This window comes from Arvicola amphibius, chromosome 10, assembly GCF_903992535.2.
Source record: "Arvicola amphibius chromosome 10, mArvAmp1.2, whole genome shotgun sequence".
In the NCBI taxonomy this organism is placed as follows: Eukaryota; Metazoa; Chordata; class Mammalia; order Rodentia; family Cricetidae; genus Arvicola; species Arvicola amphibius.
The window spans coordinates 57,060,648-57,072,748 of record NC_052056.1 but is presented as its reverse complement, the minus strand read 5'-3'; the positions used below and the strand labels follow the sequence as shown (position 1 = coordinate 57,072,748).

At 40.1% G+C, this 12,101-nt stretch overlaps 1 protein-coding gene across 8 annotated transcripts in view; it reads right to left on the bottom strand.

The window, feature by feature from the left end:
• Nucleotides 1-12,101, bottom strand: part of LOC119825216 (ABI family member 3 binding protein) — a 213,737-nt gene that overhangs the window by 23,707 nt on the left and 177,929 nt on the right. For all 8 annotated transcript variants that reach the window (XM_038345948.1, XM_038345949.1, XM_038345951.1 and 5 more), the window contains 3 exons: nt 10,895-10,960; nt 8,114-8,188; nt 112-186 (listed from right to left, as the gene is read on the bottom strand). In XM_038345948.1, the coding sequence (XP_038201876.1) occupies nt 112-186; nt 8,114-8,188; nt 10,895-10,960 (216 nt within the window). The remainder of the gene's footprint in view (nt 1-111; nt 187-8,113; nt 8,189-10,894; nt 10,961-12,101) is intronic.

Genomic DNA, 12,101 nt, shown 5'->3' with positions numbered 1-12,101 from the left:
CTGATTTGATTCTTGCACACAGAGCCATGCAGGTGTTGTTCATCGTCCACCATGGCTGTCACTGTGCCAACTTCAGAGCTGAGGGGCCGGAGGGGCCACGTCACTCCTTACCTGGTTTTTTCGTGGCATGTGAGTCCACTGACATATTCCTCCCAGTACTCGATGGCTTAGGTGCTTGCTTGGTTCCTAGGAGCAGAGACAATCAATAGGAATAACTGTATGGTAAAAATCTGCTGAACGTTCTTTGTCATGGACACTCGGTGGAGCTGTCAGAGAAACGTGCACCTCTTACATAAACACCAGTGCGTTTGTGCCCATTCTAGTTGTCTTCTACTACCCAGACATAAAAATACTAAAAACCCTACATTCGTGGGTTGTATTTGTCTCTCTAGAGCTGGCACTGTGCTGTGGGTTTTGATTTTGTCATAATTTTCCATGGCATTCATCCTGCACTGGCTGCCTGGGAGGTACTGCCTCACCAGACAGATTTTTTACCAGGAGTGAACTGTCACCTCCTGCCAATTTTCATGGGTACATTTTGTGGTTAAAAAGATAATTTCCCAACTCACCAGTGCTCATAAAGAAACCTCAGAATCCAATGTGGTTGGGTTTATACTTATTGAACTGGCTTAAAAAGTACCGCTGTGCCAGCCTTGCCGATTAGCCGGCCGAGGTTACCAACTGGATCTTTACCTTTGGCATTTATAAAATAGTCCTGAATGGGCTAGAACCCCAACTTGTTGTTTTGAAGGAACCAATTCAACTTTGCTTTGGGTGATATTTTTCTCTTTTGTCTCCCTCAGATATGGTGGTTATCTGGCCATTTGCCTAAGCACCTAGGATAGGTTTTTGGACAGCTTCCCTAGGATGCAGGTAATCAGTATGTAGCTTTGTAATATTATTCTTATTTTAATCATGTTTGCTTTCTTTATACAATTTTGTTTTATTGTTTAAAATTAACATATACCATTTTTCATTTCTTCCCTCCAATTCCTCTCATCTTCTCTACCCCTACCTTGATCTCTTTCAAATTCACAGCCTCTGGTCTCTTTTTTCTTAATTTCTTTAATTGTTGTTATACACAATACAAATACACACACTCCTAAATATATGTGTATACATATTTATATAGGGATATATGGATACATTCCTAAATATATTGATACCACCTGCCCAATCTAATGTTACTTGTATGTATAATTTCAGGCAGGGCTGACGACGGGTACTAGATAATCAATTAGGGAGAAGCTTTTCCCTGAGGAAGACTATTTCTCTCTTTTCAAAATTTCTTAGTTGCTTCTAGTTCTTTGTCTAGGTTGGGGCCCTGTTGAGACTTCCCCCTTCCATGTTGGAATGTCTGTTGGTGTCGCCCTTGCTCAGGTCTTGTTTAGGCGGTCGTGTTGATGAGACTTCATGGGTGCAGGTTCCCTGCTATTTCTAGGAGGTACAACTTCACAGCAAACATCTAGTTCCTCTGGCTCTTACAGTCTTTCTTTCCCCTCTTTTGTGACTATATTATCTTCCCTAACATGTCTGACAATTTTTCCCTTTGAGACAGGGTTTCACCATGTAGCCTTAGCTGGCCTAGAACTCACTATGTACAGCATGTTGGTCTCAAACTCATAGACATTCACTTGCCCCTGGCTTTTGGGTGCAGGCATTAAAGGCTTGTGTCACCATGTCTGGCTCTGATAGTATTTATTAAGAAAGAACAGAAACAGTTTTTAGACTCTAAGTAGGACATATCAGAAATGATCTTCGTAAAGAAGAATCCATACACTAATGGCCTAACTGTAGTTTGCATATTAGAGATGAGAAAACATACTTAATAACCACTTAGTACATTAACAATGACAACATGACAATTACAGTAACTAAATGCCAACAACTCTGGTTTTATAGTTTTGTACCAGAAAAAGTAAAATGATATTAAACACATTTACGTGTTCAGGTAGATATTCTGATCAAATATAAAAGTTTACCTTGTTGAAGGTATGAGAATGTCACCCCATTGGCTCATGTATTTGAACACTTGGTACCCTATTGGTGGTGCTGTTGGAGAGGGTTATGGAACCTTTAAGGTAGAACTTTGATGGAAAAAAAGGACATCACTTGGGGAGGGTGAGCTCTGAGTTTATAGCCTTGCCCTACTTCCTATGGTCTGTGTTTCCTGTGTGTGGTTAAGATGTGATCTCTTAGCTTCCAGCTCCTGTCTCCGTGGCTCAATCCTTTATGGAGATTCATCCCTCTAGAGCTATAAGTGCAAACAAACATTTTCTTAAGTTGCTTTTGGTCATGGTGTTTTAGCACAGAAACTAAAAGCAACTAACACAGAAGTTGGTGCCATAGAATGGAGTTGTTGCTGTGAAGAACCTAACCCTGTTGATTTTTGGAGAAGTGTGGAAGACTTTGAAATTTTTTTCTAAAAAGCTGTCCCTGTGCCCTGGTATTTATTCTTGATTCCCTGAAACCAGGGAGATGGATCATGTGATTGATTATTCTGTAAATGATATTCAGGCATAGAAAAATATTTACACTGTGCCAATAAGATGACTTGATTTGGTGACTGACTTTGATTTATCATCATTTCTCAAAGGTAACACACACACACATCATATACACACCACATACACATATCACACACACACATACCACACATACACATATCACACACATACACCCATACATACACACACATACCCTATACATCACACACACCACATACATACATCACACATACATCATATGCACACATACCACACACACCACATCATACACACACACCACACACACACACCACACACACACACACACACACACACACACACCACCACCACCACCATCACCACCACCACATATACCCTAGAATGCCAATAGGCTGTGTGTTCTTTGAGTTGATTTTTATAAGCTCTTCTCCAAATATCTTTGTCCTTCAAATACAACATATTCATTTCTAATACTGTCTAAGCACTCTCCATATTTAATACTTGATTTGAGCTTTACAAAGTCTCTGTGGGATATAACATCTAGGACCCACAAATGAGAAAGTCCAAAGCTGGATTAAACAAGCTGCTTAAAGTCTCACAGCTAGGAAATGCTGGGACTCAGAATCATATGCTCTCCACACCAAAGCCTCTTTCTCAAACACCAGGTCCTCCTTTTGGTTCCTTCTTCCTTGTACTCCTCACATGATGCTAAGTGACTATAGTCCTATAATCTTCATCTCCTGAAATGGCTGAAGTGCCTCCCTGTATGAGAGTTATTGACCTTGGCAGGCAAACATCTGTCCTATAACCATGTCATTGTGTGGCACTCACAGAAAATAGTCGCATGCTTTCAGCAGTTCCTAGAGGGCAAATGTAGGTCCACCGAGCCCAGGATGAGTACAGGTAGCGCCTGAAGGCTGAAGTGAGTTGGAGATTCAGGAAAAGAGGGAGGGAGGGACATGGGTCAGCAAAGGGGAAGGTGAGAAGAGGGAAAGGAAAGAGAGGAAGAATAATTAGAGGAAACTAAAAAATCTTCCAATTGCTTTCTATACAGACAGAGACAGAGGCAGCGTGCCGTTATGATCTCTAGATATAAATCACAAATCAACAGCACATCAGCCCTTGAAAACAGATAGACCATAGTAGTATCTGGAAACACTGGAAAAGGTCCTGCAAACAGTAACTTTGGGCTCAGTGGAAAGAGTTGGAAACAGGCAAGGAAGCCCTAGACTCTGGTAAACAAGTGAACTAGTGCTGGCCCGAGTCAGAAGAGGGCAATTTAACACTGAAGGCAGCACAGACACAGAATGAGGAGAAAAGTTAAAAAGGAAACCGTTATGAGGGACACTGTAGAGAATGGATCGTACAGAGAGTACCCATCAGGCAATCTAGCTCAGGCTGCCTGTTGAATTCTTTTTGCCCAAACAGGATTAATTGATACAAATGCTTAAAGGCCAGTTGGCTCTGAAGGCACCCAGACTGGAAGCTCAGTATGGCCCACCACTGCCATATGGGAATTGTCCAGAAAGCTGCGGATTTACGTAATTCATCACTTAGTGAGCTCTTGTCCAAGATGAAATAATGATTTGGGATATTTCTAACCATAGTAACAACAGCTTTGCAAACAAACTTGTTGATTTCCGACTGTATCAGTGGAAATCAATACTCAGTGAATCGGAGACTCTACCTCCTGTGACGAAAAGGGGTGATATTTATGTAGTATTGTTCTCCGTGCTCCAAATTTCAGCTCCTAGCTAAATCCTGAGCCAGTTGCCTGGAAGATTTAGCCACAGTCTAGAAAAACACATACCTCACCCTGAGGAGTCTGAGTTCTCCCAATGAGGCATACTCCATGTGGGGGCAGTGACATGTGGTTTCCTCATTAGGATAGAGAGAGAAGAGCCTGAGTCTCAGCTATGTGACAGAGTCTGCCAGCTCACATGCTCCGAGGAGAGTCACAATTATACTCTTCCTGGCACGCAAGGAGCCTTCAGAAGTGATGGTCGGATGATGAACCTGCCCAGCAGCTGTCATCTTCCAAGAGAAGTCAGACTCCCTAGACTAGGACCGACAAGTTTCTTCTCTAGAGTCAGGCAGTAAACTCCACCGTTTCTCACAATGTCTCAATTTAGAAATTTCTAATGTGTAGGACACCTTAACTAAACTGTTATGTCTATTTGTGGAATCACAAAAAAGAATAGCAGGAAAATGACCCATCAAAGCTATGAGCCTTGGGTTAGCAAGACGGCTTAATGGATAAAACCCACAATGCCAACCCACATGCGCACAAATAAATAAATGTAATACAAAAAAAAATCTCAACTTCTGTAGGCTACTTTCTAACTTTAAAATAAAGAAAAATCAACTCATACAATACAAAGCAAGAATCTACAGCATTGTTAAAAACTCAGAACTATTCAAAGCAGCATCCAGCTAAGACTGACCCCAAAGGTGAGAATGGCTGGATGCTATCTGCTGACCTCCCCACCTGAGACATAAACAATATGATGATCCTCCACCGAAGGCCTCAATAGACTGATAACACAGAACAGCACATAAATTTTGTTTGGACGCTGTGAGAGAAACAAGGAATGGGGAGAAGGCAACCCAATTGTTCTGCTAGTGGCTACTTCCTCCCACTTCCTCTCAAGACAGAAGCTCTTGTCTGTCCCAAACTATTTTGAACAAGGTATTACAAAGATGACTAATGGATGCAAGCTGATAATGACAGATAATTGCTTCAAAAATGGGTCTTGAAAAAAATTCATACTGTTGCTAAGTTAAGGTATAATAATGCTATTGTCCTCATTTGATGACTCCCATTGTCTAAAATCATGTTTGATTATACTGGCGGTCAAGAGTGCTCCAATAAGGACGATAGCAACTTTTATTTTTTGTTGTTGCTTATTTTCTCTGCCTAAACCTAATTACTATTTTTACTTATGGAACCTCCAAGGAATCACTTGAATATTAAATATGTATACTTAAATTCCTCCCAAGAGGATCTGAGAAAGGATAGCTCTTGTTAGAGCCAGTCTATGCCAATCTGAGAAATTCTGCACTGCCAAAACTTCAGGTAGGAAGAATGAATGAAATCGTTCAGCACAAATAGGTACTGGGTGTCTCAGAAATCCATAGACTGGCCTCTTTCATTTGGTCTGAAAATAACAGACCAAAAAAAAATTTCCAGAATTTCAGCTATCACAATACTCAAGTAAATATGGGGAAATGTTCTAAATCAATCTAAATGACTTTTAGACTAACCTCAAGCATTATATCTCTTTCTTACCAGTAGTTGATTAATGTAACATATATGCATTAAATTCATTCTACTTTTTATGCATTTGTACATGATTTTTATTATTAAAAATACATCAAGGGAACAATGCAATTCCATTTGCACATGGAATAAATAAGTTGGGTATTTAAATTTTTATTAGATCTATCCACACAGCTCTAAGGAAGTTAGGGCTGTGCCATTTGACCAGAATGGTTTATAAACTTTAGGACTATAGCCACAGTCACCAGTTGCTATTGTTTTGAATTAAGTCTACTTCTTAAATTCCATATTGCAGACTGCTAACAGATAAAGGCCTTTTAGAAAGCTGTGATGGCCCCATGGGAGAGAATAAGAAAGATACCAAGTCAGTTCACAGACTGATCTGTGTATAGGAACTGGTTTGAAAACAATGATTTGGAAATGGTTTCCAAACAGGTCCGAGATCTTTGTCCATCAAGGGGAAGAAAGCGTTTTGTAAGTGAAGGAGATGGAGGTCGTCTTAAACCAGAGAGCTACTGAAGGCAGAGCTCTTGCAGTCTTAGCTGGGATAGCGGCAGATCTGAACTGTAAGAGTTGTTAGTGCAGTTTTTTTTTTTTTTTTTTTGGGTACAAGGCATTTCTGAAATTTTATAAACTTACATACATTTAATGGGGATTTTTATAGGAAGTATTTTTTTTTCTTTGGGGGGAAACTAAAGGAGAGACAGAAGAGGAACCACTTAAATGTGGAATATTCTTTGATAAGCTACTATTTCTAAGTGCCATGTTGATGACCTAATCATTCCAGGTTTTGCATTGATGTCTGACTGCCACTCCTTTCTTTCAAGGACAGTGTTTTTTTTGTAGTAAAATCACTGGTTTATACAAAGCTTTAGTTAGGGGTCAAGTGAAGCTACTAAGCCCCATGTTGGCTGCTGCTGTGGAAATGCTATACTTCGGGAATAAACACATACATCTCTAACACACACACACACACACACACACACACACACACACTTTTGTCTTAAAAAGAACTTTTAAAAGACAAGTTAGTCATGAGACTTTTTCATCTTTCCAGGGAACATATTGATTGGTCTTAAATACTAGACAGTTAAGTAAATGGTGGCTGGAACATCTATTTTTCTACAAAACTGGAAAAATGAACCCGGTTCTACAAGAATATACAACAAAATAAAACGTGAAGCAGTGTTGAAAAAAAAAAGAAAACAATGATTTTTTTTCTATTTTCATTCTGTAACTAATATCTAATTGGAGTTATTTTTGAGAAATAAGACTATATATGGTAGGTAACTTAGTAGACTAGGTTTAGAAAAGTTGGAAAATTCTTTTTCAGCATTTTTAGGAATATTTGAAATTGATTTTGAAATGAGTTAAAACTATAAATTTTAATTTTATGAATATTTTCCAAAACTTATGCAAAAGAAATTGGTATATGAATTCAACAAAATTATATGAGATGGACAGTGTTACTTAGGGTTTCTATTGCTGTGAAGAGACACCATAACCATGGCAACTCTTATAAAGAAAAACATTTAATTGTGGTGGCTTACAGTTCTGAGGTTTAGCCCATTGTCATCAAGGTGGGAAGCAAGGCAGCATGCAGGCAGACATAGTGCTGGAGAAGGAGCTGAGAGTTCTTGCATCTTGATCCCATAAGCAACAGGAAGTGCTCTGTCTCACAGGGCATGGCTTGAGCATATATAAGACTTCAAAGCCCGCCTCCACAGTGGCACACTTCCTCCAACAAGACCACACCTACTCCAACAAGGCTACACCTCCTAATAGTGTCACTCCTTTGGAGGGCTATTTTCTTTTTTTTCCTTAATTTTTTTTTTATTAAAAATTTCCACCTCCTCCCCTCCTCCCATTTCTATCCCCCCTCTCCCTCCCCCTCCCACTCCAGTCCAAAGAGCAGTCAGGGTTCCCTGCCCTGTGGGAAGTCCAAGGTCCTCCTCCCTCCATCCAGGTCCAGGAAGGTGAGCATCCAAACAGACTAGGCTTCCACAAAGCCAGTACATGCAGCAGGATCAAAACCCAGTGCCATTGTTCTTGGCCTCTCAGTCAGCCCTCATTGTCCGCCACATTCAGAGAGTCCAGTTTGATCACATGCTGCATCAGTCCCAGTCCAGCTGGCCCTGGTGAGCTCCCATTAGGTCAGCCCCACCGTCTCAGCGGGTGGGCACACACCTCAGGGTCCTGATTTCCTTGCACATTCTTCCTCCACCTACTCCAACAAGGCTACACCTCCTAATAGTGCCACTCCTTTGGAGGGCTATTTTCTTTCAAACTACCATGGGCAGCATTTAGTTTTGATGCAACAAAAGAGAAACGCATCTGTGGTTATTACCTGTTCCCACTCCGTTTCCATGGGGTATCACTTTGGGTTTGGTTTTACCAGGTCTTGTGGTTGTTTTGTTCAGAACTATAACAAAGTAAGGATTAAACAGGTTAGACATTTCCTTACTAAATGTCTGCAATCAAGGAAAACAAAACTTCCCAGAAAACTGAAAATTATTTAACTAGGCAATAAAGTAAGGACAACTTACACACATACAAATATGGTCCAGAATATGCAAAACACATTCTCTTATGAAAGTCCTAAACTTTCATAGGCAAGGATGAAAATCTGAGTCTGTACTGAGGTGCTCACTGAGCTCTGACATTTGTTCTTGAAAAGATTAAGTAGCAAGGGAATTTCTAATTCTGAGTTGGAGATATTTTTCCTTGCTTCCTGTATGTGACAGCAGACACAGTCCAAAATAGAACTGAAGGAAGATCAGGATTATATTATGTTTAGTGAAAAATTGAGACTTGAAATGAATTTAACATCAAGGCCACCACTCATAACTCATGAATTGGTGGTCTCTTTGTAGAAGTCTCTAGGAACTGTCTAATTACAACAGTTCTTGTATACATCCGCTGTTGAACACTGAGCCATGATACTGCCATGTCAACCTCTTTCTAGATTGCCTGTCTTTTCATTCTCTTCTGGTTCCCCTTAGCACCTCAGTTTCCATAAACATAACTCACAGGTCACATCATAAGCACTCAGCCATTGCCAACCATTACTATTTATTTTACAGAAATGTTTAATCAGTCACATATTAAGCACTCTTTGACATTTGAAGCACAAAGACACATGAAAATCCTTTTTTAAAAAAAATAGATTTTTCTACCTAGTCACCTCTAGGAGTTAGAGATTATAGCCAAAAATGGTTCTCTATGAAGAACTAGGAGTCAATCAGATCCCCAGCAGACAGGCAGAGAACAAAAGCTCTAGGTAGATTAATATGTTTTTCTCATGAACATTTAATATTGCTAACTTCCTGTTCTCCCTCCCCAAGAGAAACAGTTAGTGTGAGTTTAACCCCACCCCCCCCCACACACTAAGGGACTGTTGGGGTGGACTACTGTAGAGAGACACAATCTACTTTCCTTTTTTTTGTCCAAATTATCTAACACCCTGGAATAGCACAAACCAGCCAGTTCCCAAGAAAAAAAAGGAACTCATTCCAGTCGCACACAACCTTCTCCTCATATTCCAGCTCTGGGTTCCTTTCCCATCTGGGCACTCTGCCTCTGTGTACTTGGTTGTCTTTGTGTTTCTGCTGTCAACAAGATCTGGTTGAGTGATGGGGCCTTGCTTTCCTGCCTTTTTATTCTTTAAGTTAGTGTCAAAAAAAAGGAAAGCACTCCTGAACCCTTAGATGACTTCGCTCAATTTTCCGCTTGTGTATATATCTAATATATATCACATAGACATTTACATATTATATATGCACATATATTTATATATATTTATGCATATATACACATATTGTATATATTATATATAGTTGGATATTACATGTATAATATTCAAAGAATATAAAAACATTGCCTCCTTTCTCTCACCTACTTAGAGATACATGCACAAAGACCACACCTTTGTGAATGACTTTCCTCCTTTAGCGCCTTAAGTATACTTAGAACCATAACAGAAAAGGACAGGAAAATACCAGCAAGGCTTTAGCTGGTGCTAAGATTCTGCACCTCAGCACAAGAATCACTTACATTGAAAATTAGTCATTCCTTAAATCCTAAGAAGGGTAGAGTTATGACACTTCACTGACTTGGTAAATCTGAGGTGTCTCTCAATACAGAGCTATGCTTTTTGTTGTTTATAAATAGATTTATCCTTTGAAGTGTAGGTAAAAAATTCTTAAAGGAACCTGTGTCAGCAACGGCTGCTTGATTAGCACTGCACTGATGTGGAGAGATTGGAATGTTGCAGGGCCAGAGCTTAACTATAATTCATTGGGGCTACTAACAGCCCTGCAAATAGCCATTCCTTGCCTACCTCGTGGGCATCCTGTAACTAACAGATAAACCCTTAGGAGTGTGTTAGCTAAGAAGACTGCCAGCTTCCACCAAATCCAAAGCTGAGACTGTTGTTATCAGGTATCATCTGAGGCTCATAAGAGAGATTCCCCATCTTCCTGTACTCTGCCTCTCAAATGTTTTTACCAATTTGTCTTTAAAATGTCCTCATCTATAGCTCTCTTTGCTCTGTTACTACAAAAAGTTCATGAAACCACCTCCTCATTGGAACATGGTTTGGGAAGACCAGAATGTATAGTCCCAGGTCATGGCCACTCATAATTTTGGCTCCAGAATAAACCATGTCTGTTAATCTTTTGTGATGAGAAATGCTTCTTTTGATGAAAGAAGGTATCAAGGAAAACATTCTCTTTGGAACTAAAGCACTCTCCTACTAGAATGAGGCCATTTATTTCCTAAGGCAAGAAAAAATAACATTTGAAAATGGTCATGAAAAATTTAAGGTGTGTGAGACATATGAATAAACATCATTAAAATATTTTTATATTTGTTAAGTTTCACAGAGGCCTCTAATGTAAACATCCACGAAAACCTTTAAGTTTAATCTCTTCAATGAATTAACCCCTTCAATTATGCACAAAGACTAGGGTTTCTGAATTCCCTTGACTTCAACTGAAAGGTACATTGTCCTGGATCCCTCCTCTCCTGACTTTTCCATCTTTGGGAAGTCTGGCTACTTTGGCTCTTCTCTGGAGCTCCCCCAGCCTGCTGACTGTGCAGGTCATCAGAGAAAACAAAGCTCTCTTACCTGGCCTGGCATGAGGTCTGTCAGGTATTCTGGGCCTCACAGGAGTCGTGTGCAATCTGTGTGGTGCTGAAATGGAAGATTTACTTTATACTCAACAGCTAGTCTCCAAAAACCATCCCACCGATGTTTGTTACCCTAGGGACCAATAAAGCACACTTCACATAGAGATAGAAAGAACATTCTGCTGAAATTACCAAGTTATTCATTGCCTACTTCATGCAAAAGGGACATAAAATGTGAAAATACTCATGGCTGAAAAGCAAAGGTATGCAGAGAATGAGGTGGGCCTTTTGTAATATTAAGAATCAGGCATTTAGTCCATGCTTTCCAAAAGTATTAATTTTATCAGATAGTTGCTTAACATGATAAATATATAACCTAGCCATTCATCTACCCAGCCATCTACCTATCCAGCCATCCACGCATCCACCTGTCCATCTATCCAGCCAGCCATCTGTCCACCCTTCCATCTATCCAGCCAGCCGTCTACCCCAACCATTCATCTACCCAGCCATCCATCTGTCCAGCCACCCACCCTTCTCAATCAGAAACTACTGTACTGGAGCATTACTTTTTCAAAGAAAGCAATCTTAAAAATTAAAAAATGAAAAAGGAAAAATTAGATTGCTAAGAAAAATAACAGTAACATGTGGCCACTATCAAATTGTCTTTGCTTGTGAACTCTGAAATCAATAAATCTTCGGTGTCTATGGTTGTTATACAGAGGAGTGAAAGAAAATGACACCTGATGTTCCATCTGTCGAGGAAAAGTGAGCAAGGAACGTTAGAAGTAGCACGCTACCTCCTGTTATGTGGGGCCGGCCCACGAAGGAGAAGTAATGAGGCCTCGCTGAGTCGATACCATTGCAGGCAAATTAGGAAACGATACAGTTCTATTTTTGCTTCCTAAGGTATTGAAGTGGTGCCCCTCCTGGAGTCTACAGCCTGCTGCTCTGTGCATACTGCATACTGCACGTGGATCCCTGCCACAAGTCTCTTGGTAATGCTTTATCTATAGCCAGGATTTTTTTCTTGTAAACTATACAAATGTTACCTCATTTAATAGTTTTGCCCACATCTTGAGTGGATATTTATTAACCATAAATCAGCAGTGTCTTGCCTGGCAGGCTTAAAAAAATAACACCTGCGAAACAGCTTATGATGTAGCGCTCACTTAGACGCTTCCAATGGGAGGGTTTTGATGACC